The 19,461-nt window shown below is 42.0% G+C and overlaps 1 protein-coding gene across 1 annotated transcript in view; it reads left to right on the top strand.

Annotated features, from left to right (window-relative positions):
• FAM81B (family with sequence similarity 81 member B) overlaps positions 1,683 to 19,461 on the top strand; it is a 53,529-nt gene continuing 35,750 nt past the window's right edge. The window contains exons 1-3 of the mRNA XM_005683438.2: positions 1,683 to 1,812; positions 2,237 to 2,340; positions 5,638 to 5,702. Coding sequence (XP_005683495.1) covers positions 1,803 to 1,812; positions 2,237 to 2,340; positions 5,638 to 5,702 — 179 coding nt within the window. The 5' untranslated portion in view covers positions 1,683 to 1,802. The remainder of the gene's footprint in view (positions 1,813 to 2,236; positions 2,341 to 5,637; positions 5,703 to 19,461) is intronic.

The following is a 19,461-nucleotide window of genomic DNA, read 5'->3' as shown; positions in this document are numbered from 1 at the left end:
TCTAACAAGGTCAAATCCAGTCTTCCTCTCATACAGACTCTCATTTCTTAGATAATTGCCACCTTGAGAAATAATCACTAATAGCTGCCTTTTAGTGGAGCCCCAGCCTGGCACTCAGCTGAGTACTTCAAGTGCATGACTGCACTGAATCCTCTCAACCACCTTATGAAATCAATATTATTAGCTCCCCTTACAGATGAGAAAACTAAGGCCTGAAGAAGGGAGGTAATTTTGCCCAAAGTAAATAGCCAGTAGATTGAGAAGTCAGGGTTCTAACCTTTAACACGATAACCACCTGCTCTGTCACTGGTCAGTCTCACTTGGCACTCTATAAAAATGATAAGTGGCATCACCAGCACTTTAGACTGCTTACAGACCGTGAAATATTATATCTCTAAGCTTTAAGGACTTAGCACTAGAAGGTACACTAGGGAAGCCAAAATCATGCATGTTTTTATCTATGGGATCAAAATTTGTCACTTAGTATTCTGAATGTCACGCATGCCCACAGAGCAAGGCAAACCAGCACCATCATGTGAAAAGTGACTCAGCCAGTAACATCACTTCTGTATATGAGGACCAAGTGGTATTAGCAAAATATGCAAATTCTAATTTTAAAAGTCAGGAAAATACCTCAGAGCTAAAACAGTCCACATCTTTTTGAAACAAGCCAAACAACCAAACAAAGCCTGTCTACTCACCCACCTGTCACTGTAGCATTCTTTGTAATACTCCACCTAGTGGCCTGGAGGAGTTCAGTTCAGTTCAGTCACTCAGTCATGACCGACTCTTTGCGACCCCATGGACTGCAGCACCCCAGGCTTCCCTATTCATCACCAACTCCTGGAATTTACTCAAACTCATGTCCATCGAGTTGGTGACACAATCCAACCATTTCATCCTCAACTGACCCTTTCTCCTCCTGCCCTCGATCTTTCCCAGCATTAGGGTCTTTTCCAATGAGTCAGTTCTTTCCATCAGGTAGCCAAAGTATTGGAGTTTCAGCTTCAGCATCAGTCCTTCCAAAGACTATTCAGGACTGATCTCTTTTAGGATGGACTGGTTGGATCTCCTTGCAGTCCAAGGGACTCTCAAGAGTCTTCTCCAACACCGCAGTTCAAAAGCATTAATTCTTTGGTGCTCAGCTTCTATAATAGTCCAACTTTCACATCTATACACGACTAGTGGAAAAACCATAGCTTTGACTAGATGGACCTTTGTTGGCAAAGTAATGTCTCTGCTTTTTAATATGCTTTCTAGGGTGGTCATAGCTTTTCTTCCAAGGAGCAAGCGTCTTTTAATTTCATGGTTGCAGTCACCATCTGCAATGACTTTGGAGCCCAAGAAGAGTTAGCTACCTTAACTAGCATACTTGGGGAAAAAGATTCGGGAGTAGGGTAGCATCTCATTTCTTTGTTTAATCTGATGGAAACTGGTCTCTTCTCAAACTTTGAAGGGGAAATGAGCAGAAGGGTGTGAAATATTGGTCTAAAAATAACCACTTCCCACCGATTGAGACAAAGAGGTGGGGAGGATCTAGTGATTTTTACTACAATGAGCATTAAGGAAAACACTTGAAGCCCCTAAACCCAGCACCTAAAGTGTGAGGACCCCCAACCCCATTGACATCACAGTTCCTTCCTGTAGTCACAATGCCACTGGGCCACCCAGCAAGATGCCCCAGAAACATGAAGACTTTGTTCAGGATGCAATCAAATTTCCTTAGTACTTTGGCTTTCAGAGAGAGAAAATAAAAACCTCTGTTCCCGTTCCAAAAAAATGAAGTCAGGAAATCAAGCGTCATGAGTTCAGGTATTTATCTCATGGATTACTCAAGGACTCTACATGTCTCATTCTTGGCTAGCTTACTTATATTTCTTTTTACATACAAACAAGGTAATAAATCCTGAAGTAGGTACTCAGAAGGCTTCGGCACAATGGGGTGAGGAATCATTGCCTATTATCAGTCTGACCTAGATGAATGCCTCTTAGCAGTTTCCTGACTGTCTCATGGCAGTATCCGAGGTGATAAGCTGTTCTGTAGGTGTGATGCGGACCTGGGGGAGAACTGGGGAGGAGAGGAAGGAGGGAAAGACGTGTGAAACAATGGGAAGCCTCCCTTTAATTTCACTGTATGTTCAGAAACTGCCCTCAGTTGAAAAATAAACAATTGCCACCACTGCAAAAACTTCATTTGCAGTAGTTCCTGATCTGATTCAGCATTCTGGTTGCCTAGAGACGGATGTAAACAAAAGTGCCTCCCCGACTGCCGCTGCCAAGGAACAGCCAGAAGAACCTGATGGCCCCCTTCCTGGCTCAGCCAGTGAGCAAGAAAAGAAAGCAAGTACTCTTAGATATTCATATGAAAAATAGGATATTTTGTTCAGCTTCTTTAAAGCTTAATGTTGCTTAGAGAGATCTCAGGAGTCCAGGAAGAGTTGCTTTCCTTTTCACTCTCTTACCTTTCCTGTTTGTTCTGCTTTGAAAAAATGACTGAGGCCAGCACAAGCTGCAAAGAAAAATGATCTCGATTTGTCAGTTCATTCACTGGACTGACTTTTAATATGGGGAGCTAGAAATTTGATCATTATTTATTTTTGTGAAGATAAAAGGAACTCAAAGTGTGGATGTTATCTCTAACAAAAAAGAAAATAAATAAAATTTTTATTGTTATGTACTTGTCATATCTTCCCCATTAATTTTTTAAAAAACACTCTAATAAGCAGCGTTTTCAGACTTTGCTTTATAATTCTGACTAGCAGACACAGCCTCTTGTGATGGGAAGAGGACCGGAAAGCTAGCATAATGGCAAGCAATGACTTTTGGTATCTACTGGCTGTACCGCATATTGGCTGCATGACTCAGTTACTTAAAAACTCTCTGCCTCCTCTTATGTGAAATGGGCTGGTTAGGCCTATCCTAAGATGTGGAGCTTGAATGAGCCTCTAAGGCAAAGGCAGGTAGGAAGGACTCAGCTTGACCATTATCACCAGCTGCATGATGCTGAGTAAGTTCCTTGCTTCTCTGATTCTCAGATTTCTCACCTATAAAAATAATCATCTTAAATTCTTTCTCTAATAAAGAAGGATTTCAGTTACTTAAGGTAACTGTTGTTATCCATAAGTTAATGATTCTCACTTCACAGAGCTGTTTCAAGAATGAAATTACATCATATATGTGATCATATTTTATAGTCCATTCTATATTGCCAAGCATTATTACTAAACAAATGAAAACTAATACTTCTAAATGTCCTGTGATAATCACAGTTGTTTATGAGGCAATTTTGATATAATTATGCTTAGTTTGTAGGAATAGCTGACTCCTATATTCAATTCAATCCAGTGGGATAGCTGACTCCTATATTCAATTAGCAAAAATATAAAACCTTAGTCTTAAATACCTAAAAAAGTGCACAAAGAGTAAATAGATTATGCCCCAATGTTAACAGCTTTTGCTCTAGGATTGTTTTTTTCTGTATCTTTTACTTTTTCTATATTTTTCCAAATTTCCCTGAATTGTCAAGTTTAACATTTATTACTTTAAAAGTATGTGACTTGCAGGTATGCTTTTAAGAGAATGCTACTTATTGTCTTCCAAAGCAAAACTTTAAAATGAGCGAAATAAAACTGATTTAAAAAATAAATAGATAAAACAGATATATATCCAACTGCTTTACTTCAAAAGAAGAAACGAAGACAATAGCCCAGTTAGTCATTGTCCTTGGACGCAACGTGCATCGCACTCTTTCTTTCCACAAGTGCTCACAAAAGAGTAGGAGGTGCCGAACATACAAGTCCAGGGACCAGCCCACAGACAAGCTCCCACAGGCTGGGCTGCAGCTGTGGAGGGGTGAGAAGGAAAGAGCTGGCATTAAGCAGATGGGGAGCCCATGGCACAGCACTGTTCCAGCCGGAATCCAGAGTGAAAACACAAACCAGGGCAGAAGACCAATCCTGTTCTCCAAGGAGCTGGGATGGTTTCCATACCACAGACATCTGTGTGCTCAGGGCATCAGTATAATAAACCCATTCTCTAGCAAAGACCTGGCTTTGGAGCACCAGACTCATGGTGAACTCCACTCAACATTGGGCAGAGAGGGTCTGAAGCACAATTAAATGGCTCACTGGCTCCATCTGCACAGCCTCAAGCTTTTTCTGGTCCCTTCCACTGAGTCGGCTGGCCAGGAGAGCCTGTTGTCAGGTGTTGTTCTATATTAGCCTCCTTGAAAACAAACTGAAGAAGGCTGAGCGCCGAAGAATGGATGCTTTTGAACTGTGGTGTTGGAGAAGACTCTTGAGAGTCCCTTGGACTGCAAGGAGATCAACCAGTCCATTCTGAAGGAGACCAACCCTGGGATTTCTTTGGAAGGAATGATGCTAAAGCTGAAACTCCAGTAATTTGGCCACCTCATGTGAAGAGTTGACTCATTGGAAAAGACTTTGATGCTGGGAGGGATTGGGGGCAGGAGGAGAAGGGGACGACCAAGGATGAGATGGCTGGATGGCATCACTGACTCAATGGACGTGAGTCTGAGTGAACTCTGGGAGTTGGTGATGGACAGGGAGGCCTGGCGTGCTGCGATTCATGCGGTCGCAAAGAGTCAGACACGACTGAGCAACTGAACTGAACTGAACTGAAAACAAACTTACCTTTTTTTTTTTTAAGTTTTATTGGAGGAGAGAGGTTTTCAAATAAGTTTTTTTAGCCCTAAATTAAGAAGTAAGATATGGTCATTCTTAAGGCCTTTGCAAAAAGAATGATTTCTGTCATGGGTTTTAACATACTCTGCTCACCATTCCAGTCGTTAATAACATAAACCAAGAAAAAATACCCTAGGAACATATTTAAGTTTTTAACTGGAATACAACTCATACTCTCCAGATTGTATCCAGTTTAGTGACAGGCTATTAAAATGAAGGTTAAATTCATTTTTTCTTTTAATTTTAAAAAATAAAAGAACATTAATATTTAAAACATTTTCAATACAAGCAAAATAGTAAGCACATTTGGTAACCTCTTTCCTTCTAGAAATGCTACAAAATTAAATGAATTTTCATGCAGATGTAGAACTGTCTAGTATCATTTTATTGAATTAGTAGTGTCCATACAGCCAATTATGTTTAACATTAGAAATTATGTACATATCTGTGCTCTATACTTTTATTTCTCATTGACTATAAGACTCTGACAAACAGATTTCTTAGAAAACAAAATTATTTGAATATACAAGTTTTCTAGATTTTGGCTTTGTCTTTTAAAATTAGCTGATTCTCATTGGAATTTACCAGGTCAGGAATAATTCACTCTATGAAGACATCTTTAGTAACCCAGACAGTAATTGTTTGCTATTTCATTAAAATACCATCTAAGAATAATCTATGGTTTTGACTTTTCCAGAAAGTTTTTCTTGACTATGGTACCAAATATATGAAATGCAACTGTCCAGAATTTTCCCAGAACTTGATTTGGGTTTTAGCCTCTAGAGGTACAAAGGGAGCATGTGCAAGACTAACTGAGCTAATGATCTGTGATGTATAGCATCGATTTTGTTTTAAATTAAAATATCATAAGATGGATAAGATTTCCCTATAAAGAAGCTAACAATACATTGTAAACCCATGACCTTTGTTTCAGGTAAGATTTTCTCCGGCCAAAATGTCAACCAAGAATTCTACAGATCTAGTTGAATATGTTGACAAGTAAGTCTGAATTACAACAGTTTTAACTATGGTTGATGATTACATTAGAAATTAAAGGGACTGAATGAGATCTTTGAGTTTATCTAAACTAGTTCTCTGCTTTCAGAAGGACCGCATTAAACCATGTCAGGAAAGCGAACATCCCTTATTCCTCTCTGATTGACAAAACATGCCAATTTTACTGCTTCCTCTTTAAATAGCCCCTACAGTTTCATATAGATAACACAACATAGGCAATGAAAGGCATACGACAAGATAAGATATATTTAACTGTGACTTTCAAAATAAATCAAATGACTATGTTAACATTTCAAGAGTAAAAACTCAGGAAATTTTGAAATATATTAAATCAATCATCAGAACATTTTTGTTTCTGCTATTTACAGTGCCACACCTGAATCTCATCCAGGGAAGGTCTACAGAGAGGGGCAACTCCGGGGACTTGGAAATATACAATTAATACATGCACATTGTCCAAAAGATCTTAGTTTGGACAAGTCAGTATCACAGGACAATGCATATTAGTTTGAGTTCCCATTTGAGTATGTCACAGAGGGATGTGATCTGATGCCCCCATTAAAGTTTTCAGGACAATTGGGATTTAGTGTCAGGCCTTCCAATAATTCTCTGCATGACCTCATACTTAGTCCCCTGTGTCCCTGGGCTTGTTCTCTCATTTGCCAAATAAACAGGTTGAACTAGAAACTCTAAGACCCACTCACTGTACCTTTAAAATAATTCTGATCCTAAAATATACATCATGACCACAGGTGGGAAAAAAAATGATTGAATAAATTAAATGATTCCACATAAAAAGTAAAAATACTGGATTTTCATTTTTAAATTACTTTTAACCATTAAGTCAATAAAACCTTAAAAATTACTAATATTACAGCAGCTTCCCAGGTGCCACAGTAGTAAAGAAATCACCTGCCAATGCAGGAGATGCAAGAGACGCAGGTTCGATCCTTGGATAGGGAAGATCCCCTGGAGGAGGAAATGGCAACCCACTCCAGTATCCTTGCCTGGAAAGTTCCACGGACAGAGGAGCCTGGTGGGCTACAGTCCATGGGGTTGCAAAGAGTTGGACGTGACTGAGCACGCATGCATGCCACAAATATTCCAGAATGTTCACCATTAAGAATTTCCCTGTTTCTTAGTCAACTGCATTTAATGCATTCCAAGCAGATCAAGCACAGTATTTCAGCCCTTCTTTTCATGCTACCCCTAATTCGTATTTGTTTATGGGATAATGAGGCTATAATTTAGAGACAATGAAACCAAACAAGAGGAAAGGGTTATTATTTTTTAATGTTTAAAAATAAGACACGTGGATAGATGGCATTTTTCCTTTGTTAAGGACAATGAAGGTGGCATGCACAAAAATAATGATCATATTAGCTAACCCTGCCATCCAAGGAGAACACAGAGACCTATTCCCATCTGACTCTCCACAAATAGAGAATAGAAATCATTCTTCTGTCAAATTCCAATGTGAACCCAAGTGCATTTCATTAGCTCAGGCTGGTGACTTACATCATAGAAGATGGGAGAAAATCCCTGGAAGATGGCAACAAACTTGAAATCCAAAGAAATTTTTGCCATTTCCTGGATTCCAGAGAAAGCAAAATTGAAACACAGGGAAAGATGGACTCAATGATTCAAAGCCAAAGCATGATGACCTCAGGATTCATTTCTACCTTGATCGCCCCCACATCCCTTCTCTTGCTGCCTAAGTCATATACTAAAAGCCTTCAATGTACCACCTGAGATGGCTGGTTTTCTTTTGGTCTCTCTCCTCTAATCTCCCAGAGCAGGCTGCAAACTCCCTAAAGGCAGGGACTCTCTGGCCTTAATACTTTTCGATACACCTACCACAGCCTATCATGACGCATTGAATTTCGATTCCTACAGAGCTGCAGTTGACAGAAGTAATGGAGAATAATGTTGGAGCAATTGAATCTTTAGGGCTCTGCTTAGAATTTCTGATTAACTGGAAAAGCAAGATGACATTTGGGCATTTCAATCATAAACACAATAATTTTAAAAATAACTTCCTCCTTCAAGTGATAGTATGCATTGAGTGGTAACGAAGGTATTGATATGCAAGCGGAGTACTCACACAAGTACAAAACTCATTAAACAGTCTGAATATATGTTACATATTCTCAGAGGTTCTGCCTTATAAATCTATGTGGGCATATTTATAGGTAATACTAAAAACAAATAATAAAAACAACTGAAAAGAGTGAAAAAAAGAAATCCAGCAGCAAGAGAGATAAACGCCTATTCTATGAACGGAGTTTGGCTACAGAAAAGCACATTAAAAAGGCAGGCAGCCCGAGCGTGTACACGGCTCTTCTCAGCCTCAGGCAGTTGGAGCGACACCCACACACTATTAGTGCTTGCTAAATGTTAGGTCGTATTAATAATCCATGTAGCAGGGGGAGGCGGAATGCTTGCAATCATTTCTAGGACAATTATGGTGACATTATATTAAAGGCAGTAAATAATTCTGATTTCCCCATGTGTTTATAGATTTGCAACGAACAGACATCCACTGATTTCATGATAGTGCAGTCAGCGCTCATTTAAGTTTAATTAAGCAGAGAGGCACCAACACCTTTTTATTCTGCTGGTAGAAGGAGCATTGCATGGTGGCCAGGCACCAGCTCTTGAATCTGCCAGTAATCAGCTATGTGACCTTAAGAAAGTGAAAATGTCTTTTCTCCAGGCAGTCTCTGCCTCCTCCATCAAATGGGGTGGGGTTTTAAGTGCCTGAGTCCCAAGGGCTGTCTCAGTTCTAGGTAAGATCCATAAGTCATTTCTAGAATGTAGATTAGAGTCACCACTATTTGCTATTTCTCAACGCTGCCCACAAGTTACACTCCTAAGCACTCTTTTACGTAATGAAGTAAGTGGTTAAGATTTAAGAGCATACATTATTCCCCCACAGGATTTCATTTGGAGTGGAAAACAAATTCTGCTCATAAATTACTTTTTCATTTTCTTCAATTGAATCTCCTGAAAAAACAAACAGGTATCTCGCCACAAAATCAAATTACTCTTAAGGTCTCTTCTATCCCTTAGGTTCTTGCAAAAACTGGTTATAACCATTTATTCACCTAGCAAATATTTACTGATTATATATATTTACTGACTATATACTACATGGCAGGCCCTTGAACAGTCTTCAGTGAACAGAACAAAGATGCTGCCCTCATGGAACATTTGTTCTAGGAAGAGGAACAAATTCACACTGTTAGATCATCTGGCCAGGGTAGGCCTTGTGAGATGTTAGCATTTGAGCGAAAACCAGGAGATGAGGGAGTGCGCCACATGGACATACAGGGGAAAGCAAATTTGCTAAGGCTGGAACATTCCTGCAGTGTATCAGAAACAGAACAGGGGCAGAGAGGGCTGGAATAAAAAGAAGGGGGGTACAAACCTGAACTGTGATGCTCTCTGGGCCAAAGAAATGAAGTTGTTTTGTACTGAGGAGTTGTCCAGGCTGAGCTATCGCCAATATGTATCTCAGAGATGCTCTCAGGAGTACATTTGGGGATGACGGAGGTCTGGGTGACAGCCAAAGAATGGTATTTAAAATCTGGATACATAAAACTCCCAGTGAGCCAAATGGGCAAAATAATAAATGATTAATGAGCTCTACTTGCAAGTCAAATAGGACATTCGGGGCCTGGAGTATAGTCATGTTCAACGCTTCTTCCCAGGACTGTGGCAGACATTTTATTATACCATGATGCATCACTCTCGTTGCCATATTTCACATCAGGATACACAAGAAAGGAAGACAGAAAACACTGTTGGCTGAGTGTTTCATGGGGTAGGTCATGTTAGGTTGCAGATGTCTTGGGTTTTATTTGGCAGTATCATATCCATCTTTGAGGGCAACTAGCTCTCAGGTGGGAGAAGGCAATGGCACCCCACTCCAGTACTCTTGCCTGGAAAATCCCATGGATGGAGGAGCCTGGTGCACTGCAGTCCATGGGGTCGCGAAGAGTCAGGCATGACTGAGCAACTTCACTTTCACTCTTCCTTTTCATGCATTGGAGAAGGAAATGGCAACCCACTCCAGTGTTCTTGCCTGGAGAATCCCAGGGATGCAGGAGCCTGGTGGGCTGTCATCTATGGGGTAGCACAGGATCAGACACGACTGAAGCGACTTAGCAGCAGCAGCTCTCAGGTGAGAAAGCTCAAAATAGTCTGCATAGCTTATGAAAAAAAAGATATACAGGACACTATGGGTTGTGAGAAAGTTGTTTATTATGTGGCAGAACCCTCCCACCCTGCACAGGTCTCTGGCCCCACTGACCATACGCAGTGTTAATGTTTCCGGCTCTTAAGTGAAGTCGCTCAGTCATGTTCGACCCTTTGTGACCCCATGGACTGCAGCCTGCCACGCTCCTCCATCTGTGGAATTTTCCAGGCAAGAATACTGGAGTGGATTGCCATTTCCTTCTCTAGGGTATCTTCCTGACCTAGGGATCGAACCTGGGTCTTCTTCATTGTGGGCAGACAGACACTTTACCATCTGACCCACCAGAGTAAGCTTCCGGGTCTCACTCTGTGTTAATTATCTATTGAATCTTCACAGTAACTCTAAGAGGTGGAGAGTGTTGCTGTTTTAAAGATGAAGTCACTGGGGTTCAGAGGAGTCAAGTACTTGCCCACAGTCACACAACGCAACGACAGACCAAGATTCTAACACAGAAATCTGTGTCTCCATGATCTCAAAGCCTATTTCCCTAACCACTTGGATATCCACACCTTCTGCTGGCTATCTTTTCAACACACACATACCCTGGGACATCTTAGAATCCTGGGACATCTTTGCCTCTAGTCCGTCCCTTGCAGTGTGTAAGACGTGAATGCAGCTATATCTGATCTTCCTCCATGGTGTCCATCCATGGGGTTTCAGCTGCCTGGATTCACATCTTAGCTGAGCCTGGGAAGCACTGCTGTCAGCCACAGTGCAGTCTGTTATTCTCTCTCTGGCATCATCTCCCTGAGCACCCCCACCCCCATGATGGGCAAGACTCCGGCTACGGGTGGACGCAGCCACAGGAAATGGGCATTACCCACAACACTTCCCATGTCAATCAAGGCAGAACTGCCCACACGAAGCTCACTCCCTCCCATCCCAGGAGGCTCCCTGAATTCTCACCACACCCAAGAGCTAGTGTGAGAACTGAGCTGAGGTCAGACAAAGGCCAGCCTTGGTTCTCTAGAGCAGAGAGCATGTCCCTCCAACCCCTGGACCACAGAGAGGATCCTTAGGACTCCAAGGAGAGATATGAGCCAAGCACAGGAAAGATAACTGGGGTGAAAAATTGCATAACGTTGGAAGCAATCTAAATATATATATATATATACACACACATATATATATATGCAGAGAATATAATTATACATATGCAAGCTATATATAACATCATATAGAAACATATATATCTTGACTATATACTTATATATGAAGAATATACATGTGTAAATATGTATGCCAATTAAATATATATATAGCTTTATATCTACAAATACATATATTTATCTTGAGTATATATATATACATGTATATTTATATTTCAGAGGAATAAATATATCTTATCTCTGAGAATAACTCAGGGATTTATATAAATATTTAATTTACATATACAAATTATATATATATATAAATATAACAGAGAAAAGTTCTAATTGGTCTAAATAAAGCTGCTGTGATGTAGGTAAAAGAGTCAAAGGGGCAGGTTAATATTTCTTGGCTGGATTACTGATAATCTCCAAGCTTTAGTTTCCACCTAAACTGAGAAAAATTTTACTTATACCAAGGACTTGTTGCAGGGATGAGATGAATGGATGTTTGTGAAAGTGTTCTGTTGACGATAAGCATTATGGAGAAATCGAACCATGGGATAATAAATTCCTTACATTTCTCCTGGGCTAGAAACTAGCCTCAAATAATTTAACATTTTTATCAGATTCCGAGGGCTGCAACAACACAGTACCACAAACAGCAGACGTTTTGCCTCACAATTCCAGGAGTTAGAAGTATGAAATCAAGGCATCGGCAGGTTGATTCCTTCTAAGGGCTCTGGGGAGACGGTTCTGAAAGAAATTCGCCTCTCAGCTTCTGGTGACAGCCAGCAATCCCTGGTGCCCCTTGCTTCACAGATGCACAGCTCCAATCTCTGCCTCCGTCTTTACATGGTCTCCTCCTGTGTCTCTGCCTTCACACGAATGTCTTCTTATAAAGACATCAGTCAAACTGCCTTAGGCACCCACCAACCCCCATGAGTGTGACTAGTCACATCTGCCATGACCTTCAAGGTCACGTTCTGTGGTGGTAGGAGTTAGAACATCAACATATCTTTTCCCATAACACCATCTAATCATTAATAATTATCATAATAAGAACACACGTGTGACCCTTGTAGACATTACAAAGCACTTTAGATACATTAGGGCTTCGCTCATAGCTCAGTCGGAGAAGGCATTGGCACCCCACTCCAGTACTCTTGCCTGGAGAATCCCATGGACGGAGGAGCCTGGTGGGCTGCAGTCCATGGGGTCGCTAAGAGTCAGACACGACTGAGCAACTTCACTTTCACTTTTCACTTTCATGCATTGGAGAAGGAAACGGCAACCCACTCCAGTGTTCTTGCCTGGAGAATCCCAGGGATGGGGGTGCCTGGAGGGCTGCCGTCTATGGGGTTGCACAGAGTCGGACACGACTGAAGTGACTTAGCAGCAGTAGCAGTAGCATAGCTCAGTTGGTAAAAAATCCACCTGCAGTGCAGGAGACTCTGGTTCGATTCCTGAAGATCAAACCAGGAAGATCCCCTGGAGAAGGGAAAAGCTACCCACTCCAGTATTCTGGCCTGGAGAATTAGTCCATGGGGTTGCAAAGAGTCGGACACGACTGAGCGACTTGCACTTTAGATACATTAGGTAAATTGATCAACTTCAGCCAACTCAGGAGGGCAGGAGTCATCTCCATAGGACAAATAAAGGGGTTCTCTTCTGGACAGCTTATCAGGGGTGAAGCATATTAAGTGGCAGAGGCAGAACTTGAACCCCCAGTCTTCCCACTTCACATAGAGTCTTATTTCCCCTGGAGGCTCACATAAATAGCACACAAATCCCAACAGTAGCGAGGTAACGCGGGTCAGGGTTTCAAGAGCGCCACAAAACGCTGTAAGAACTCCAGGTGCCATCAAAACAACTCGCTGCTGCAGTTCATGTGTTCCCCTGTGTCCCCCAGATGTCCACCAAGCCCCCATCCACACAGAGACTCAGGAACACCTGCCCGCCTCAATGTCTCCACCAGAAAGCCAATCACTGCAGGTACCTTACGAAGTCTGTAATTTACTGAAAATGTTATTGAGCATAGGGAGTTTGCCTCATACTACGTAACTTGAATCTGGGAAAAGTCCACAGCCAGTCTCTCTCCAGCCTCTTCTCAGAGGCATCACTGTTTAGAGTCCTTTCCTTTCCTGGTTCCTCCACGCAGGCCAGTGTTGACCCAACCCCACGGGGCTACTTCTTCCTGTTATGGATGATTTAAAATTGAAATTGCCTCCCTCACTCACTTCCAGCTTTCAGCCCTGTGTGTAAAACTCAGCAAAGGAGGCTTCAAGAGCCACCAAAACCATCTGACAGGGCAACGGTCAGGAACAAGCAACTGGGAAATGATAGAAAATACATTCTCAATCCCATCGCTCCATGCACATACTCATGGATTATTTTTGTGACGCAGCAAAGTATTCTCTGAAATGTCACTTTATTTCACTATTGTTTGCCAGACTGTATGCACTGAGAATGTACTTAGGCATAGAATAAATCTCACAGAAATGAAAATTCTCTTCAGCTATGCCCCTTTGTGTTCTAGAAAGGAGTTTCAATTTTCCAGTTTCTGTCTCTTGAATGTTACAGGTTGCTGAAATGGTTTTCCAAATCTCCTAAGTAAATTTAGTGCTCTAGTCACAAGAACAGGACAGGCAGAGACATGAAAGTCACTATGTACCAATGCATCTGCCAGCAACAGCACAGCTGGTGTAAGTCACACGAACCATGGAGAAGTAGAACTCAGAGTTTGCAGAAAATCTGTTCAGACTCAGTTGTCAGCTACATAATCAATGATCTATGTAAAGTCCAAATATCCCTCTGAAAAGGCCCCCTAGGAATACTTCCTCCTGTGGTTAGAAACTCCATCTGTGCTAGTCTGGAATATTCAGTTCTATCTTTCCTTTCACAGTTAAATTTAGATACAGAAGTCTCACTGATACGATATACTAATAAAGCAGTGAATTTTTCAAATTCAGGGTAACCACATCTTGTTACTAGTGAAAAGCCTCAGTTTTTAAACTTTCAGATGATCTGATGTTCTGAACAACAGTGTTACCAGGAATCTCTCTTAGAAGACAGAATGTTCATGTGTTGGATGTTACTCCAGTCACTGGTTTATGAAAGTCATTTGGAAAGCAATATTCTATGTCCTTATGGCAGAAAAATAGGAAATATATATTTAAGCTCTCTTTATCTGATAGGGATCACACAAATAAAGCTAAACAAAGCATCATTTGGTGCTTCAGGTTGCCATTCCCTTCTCCAGGGGGATCTTCCTGACCCAGGGATCGAACCCAGGTCTCCCACGTTGCAGGCAGATGCTTTACTGTCTGAGCCACCAGGGAAGCCCATTAAACATCATTAGCAAATGATAATAATAATATTCCAATATATATCTCACTGTATCTCATAGTATGAGATTTACTATATCTCAGGCATGAAAAAGAAATTTCAAAAAGGAACATTCTCCACTAAACCATAAAATAAGCTTTAAAAATAAATATGAAGAATCAAAAGAAAACAAGTAACTACAGTTCATCATGTATATGCCACTTAAAGTTCCATGGCTGCAGGCGAGCACATTCACACGCAGTGGTGCTGCCCTGCAAGGCTTCCCTCCATGCGCCAAAGAGCAACAATATCGAGGCCAATCCGGAAGGCAGAACTGCAGACTGGCATCTGAGCAGAGGTGGCAGTCCTGTTCTGCTGGTCCCTCTCCTGTCTTAGGTCTTTTTTCTCAGACATAATCCTGTGGATAGAATGGCCTTTCTGGAGACACTCCTGATACCAGCTGACAGTACATCCAAAGAGTGGGGGCACACAGGCCCCTGGTGAGCCTGGACTGTAGAGCAGTTATAAGTACTGGTCTCACCCCCCTCCCCATCACCACCAGACCAGTCTTAAATAAGTCAGCGATGCTCAGTCATTAGAATATATTCATCTAAGTGTTTATTTAAAACACAAATTCTTTGTAAAGTTTTTAAGCTACAGTGGCTTCATTTTTTAATTCTATTTTTTTGTCTGTGCCTTGAGGCATGTGGGATGTTAGTTCCCTGACCAGGGATTGAACCTAAATCCCCTGCGATGGAAGCATGGGTGTCTTAACCACTGGACCACCAGGGAAATCCCTAAAATACATATCCTTGTTCTTCCACTCACCCTCAAAATTATGAATAAGAAGGTCTATCATGGTGTCAAGGCATCTTCATTTTAGCATCTTCCTTTCCTTCATGACCCCTATAAAAAGTTTCTTTGCAAGAAATACTGAATCAGACTAAGTTCCTTGAGGAACAGAACCTTTATTTATTATATATGGACCAGAGTAGACATTTAGTAATATTGACTGACATATTTCTATTTCAATTGACATTTTTATTAGTAAGTTACTAGATATAGAGACAGTGCTTTCAGCTACACATTAAAACTCCAACCAAAATGGCTTATATGTAAGCACATTGATTAGTTCACATTAAAAATCTAGAATTCAGTTAATTTGGAGGCTTAACAACACCATCAAGTGCCCAAGTGTTTTCAGTCCTTCTTCCCAGCCATCCTTTTTCCCCTCATGATCACAAGATAGCTTCAGCAGGTCCAGGCATCCCACACAGACATGACAACATCCAGGAAAGAAAAGGGAAGTTTCTTTCTGGGTATCTCTTCTTAAGGGCTTCCCTAGTAGCTCCGTTGGTAAAGAATCTGCCTGCAATGCAGGAGACCCAGGTTTCATCCCAGGGTCAGGAAAATTCCCTGGAGAAGGAAATGGCAACCACTCCAGTATTCTTGCCTGGAGAATTCCAAGGACAGAGAGAGGAACCTGGTGGGCTACAGTCCATGGGATCGCAAAGAGCTGGACATAATCTTTTAGGATAATCTCTTCTTAAAGGCAAGCAACCTTACTCAGAAACCCCACAGTAGGCTCCCCTTTGCATCTAATCGGCCAGTATTGCTTCACATGGTCCTCCCTAAACCAATGGCATCTCAGCCCAGAATAACGGGGCCACCAAGATTAGCTTGTGCCCCTGACCCTGACCCTGAAGGACCTAGGGGTCAGGAGGATGAACCGAATCAGGCAGAAGCAGGGATGGCTGTTAGGAAGGTAACCAACAGTGTCTGCCATACTGAGAACATCTAAGAGAAAACAAATTCTAAACGTTGATGGGAATACAGCATGATTTACAAAGGTCTATATAGAAACCCCACCGACTATACAGTCCAGAGAATTCCCCAGGCCAGAACACAGGAGTGGGCAGCCTTTCCCTTCTCCAGGGGATCTTCCCAACCCAGGGATCGAACCCAGGTCTCCCGCATTGCAGGTGGATTCTTTACCAGCTGAGCCACCAGGGAAGCCCAGAACAGAAGAACGGGGATGAAATACTCTTTCACTGGCAAATCCAGGCTGCAGGTTGTCAGGAGAACAGAAAGAAGCACCAGCTCAAGAAAAACAAGGACTAGCGCTGCAGTCCACTGCTAGGCTACGCGCCACCATCCACAGGGCCAGACACCCCCTTCTCCTCTGCCTGTGACTCATCAGTCCCAGCCAGGGTAGCATTGTCAGCTCAGCGGTTGAGGGGGGGGGGGTGGTTAAAGGAATGGGTTTTCTATGTATGAGGTTCCATCTGGTAATTTTCCAGAAAAACATTTTTGAGCCAAATGAGTGCTGGATGGAATCTGACTGATGAAACTCTAGGCTGAGTCATCTCTGCTCCTCAGACATGCAGGTGATAGGAGAGCTGAATCTCACCCAGACTGACGCTAAATATTTCATACTGCTCAGGAAAGCAAACTGTATGCCTTGAGGCTCTAACAACTTGCAGCTTTGTACAACCATTTTTTTTTCCCTCCAATTTTCTAACAACGGAGCCTTAAGGAAACAGTCCAGCTAGACAGACCAGTCAGTCAACAAATAGTTTATTGGCCACCTACTGTGTGTCAGGCACTCTTCTCAGCATTGGGGACACTGTGGAGAACAAGTCAGACAAAGTGCCTGCCTTCAGGGAACTTCCAGTCTCGTGATGCAGGGCAGAAAATACACACAAACAAGTGAATTAGATGATATCAGGTAATGACAGATGTTATGAAGACGATGAAATGGGCTATTACGATAGAAAGTGACTGAGAGGGAGGTTTGTCTGAGGAGGGGGCGCTGAAGCTGTGCCTAAAGAATGGGGAGCAGGCAGCCATGAAGAGACTGTAGGGAAGGCTTTCCCAGTGGAAGGAATAGCAAGTGCCAAGGCTCTTAGCTGAGAACTGCCTGGCCTGCCTGAGGAACAGAAAGAAGGCCTGCATCACTGAGTAAGGGTGAACGGAGAGAAGAGTGGGAGGAGATGAGGCTGGGAAGGGGAAAAAAAGATTTTATTCCCAGAGAACAGATGAGCCTTCAGAGGGTTTTCAGGAGGCAAGCTCTATCTTCACATTTTAGAATGACTACTCTTAGCCGTTGTGTGGAAGATGCATTCTTTGTTAGGAGGCAAAAGTAGAGATAATGGCGGCCATGACCGAGAGAAGGAGAAAGAACTATAGAGAGAGAGGATATGAAGCCTGAGGACACTTCTGTGTGTCATTTCTGTCACTCTATGAGGTCACGTCAGGAGCATTAATTAAGGTGTGTCCTCTGCTTCTGTTTTTTATCTCTTAGAATGACAGGAATGTATGGGAGTAGAGGTTAGCATTTGATTTTGGAGACAGACAAGAGATTTTAATTCTGACTCTTCACACTTCCGAGTTGTATGACTGCTCCTGCGTCTGTCTGGTAGATGTTCTCAGTCTTCTCTCCCAAAGCACTAATTTATTCTTCAGCTACCTCCTGTCTGTCATAGTCATTCCACCTTTTTTGTTTCTTTACCTATTTTCATGTCTAATATATCTACTTGTTTTCTTGTTTTCTTTTTTCATTTTGCTAATATCTTCCCATATCTTCACTTTTAATATTTTTATTTACTTTTTTAAAAATTTTCTTATTGTGTGAAAGTGAAAGTCACTCAGTTGTGTCTGACTTTTTGTGACCCCATGGACTGTAGCCCACCAGGTGCCTCTGTCCATGGAATTCTCCAGGCCACAATACTGGAGTGGGTAGCTGTTCCCTTTTCCAGGGGATCTTCCCAACCCAGGGATCAAACCCAGGTCTCCCACATTGCAAGCAGATTGTTTACTGTCTGAGCCACCAGGGAAGCCTAAGAATACTGGAGTGGGCAGCCTATCCCTTTTCTGGTGGATCTTCCCGACCCAGGAATCAAACCTGGCTCTCCTGCATTGCAGGAAGATTCTTTACCAGCTGAGCTACGAGGGAAGCCCTCTTATTGCGTATGACTTAGTAATTCTCTTTTGTAGGAATCTATAATCCAGGAGTCCTGGAGGAGGGCATGGCAACCCACTCCAATATTCTTGCCTGGAGAATTCCCATGGACAGAGGAGCCTGGCAGGTTGCAGTCCCTGGGGTCACAAAGATTTGGACATGACTGAGTGACTAAGCACTGCACATAATCTAGTAGGTTGTTTGTTGGCTAATTGGTTTTTTGAGACTGTGCTCCTCAAAGTTGTGATATTTTGGCTTGTGGGTCCATTTTTCCCTGAAGATTTCAGCCAAATCCTGTTCACCAATGAAGTCTTGTCAGCTCCAGTGAGCTTGGGAGGTGGGGTGTGCGTGACTGCCAGATTAAAACCATCATCAGCCACCCCCTATCCCACAGAATAACTGCTCCCACCAGGTCTTCTCCTCTTGCTCCTAAAAAAGAAGCAACATTGGAAGAGCCGTTGCTTTCCCATCCCTGGAACATGTAGATGTAGTGAGATCTTACATTACTTGAAAATGTTTTGGCTTTGCCTTCTTTTCAGAGCTAATCTAGGAAAACTACTGTATAGGAGAAGAAGCTCTTAGCAAGATTTCTAGGGATCTGGAAACTTTCCCCCCTTAATACTAAGAGTATTTGATTGGGGTATAATTAATATGCATTAAAAATATGCAAAGTCTATATCTCGGTGGATTTTGACAAATACAGTTAACCATGTAACAGCCACTCAAATCAAAATATAGAACATCTGGAAGCATTCTGATATTTCCAAGAAGCCAGCTAGATGACTGTAACAGGGTGGTGGTCTTTGAATGACCAAAAATTTCCTGGTACTCCATTTGTCAAGAGGTGGATCCTCACTCACTTTGAATATAGGTACAACTTAGTGACTTGCTTCTAGGGAATGAGCTCAAGCAAAAGATACAAGGTACGACTACAGAGACTAGGTCACAAAAATAAGCAAAGAAAATTAAATAAAGAAAAATACACAACAAAAGTAACTTGTTCTCCAAAATGTTTATCTGTGAAGGGAAGGAGTAATTTGCTCATGCCAGTAGGAGTTATTGGGATTTTACGTGTTTCTTTATCCTAATAACTAACTAGCCCTA

This window comes from Capra hircus, chromosome 7, assembly GCF_001704415.2.
Source record: "Capra hircus breed San Clemente chromosome 7, ASM170441v1, whole genome shotgun sequence".
Classification (NCBI taxonomy): domain Eukaryota; kingdom Metazoa; phylum Chordata; class Mammalia; order Artiodactyla; family Bovidae; genus Capra; species Capra hircus.
The sequence above is the reverse complement of the archived record's forward strand: the minus strand, read 5'-3'. Positions and strand labels throughout refer to the sequence as shown.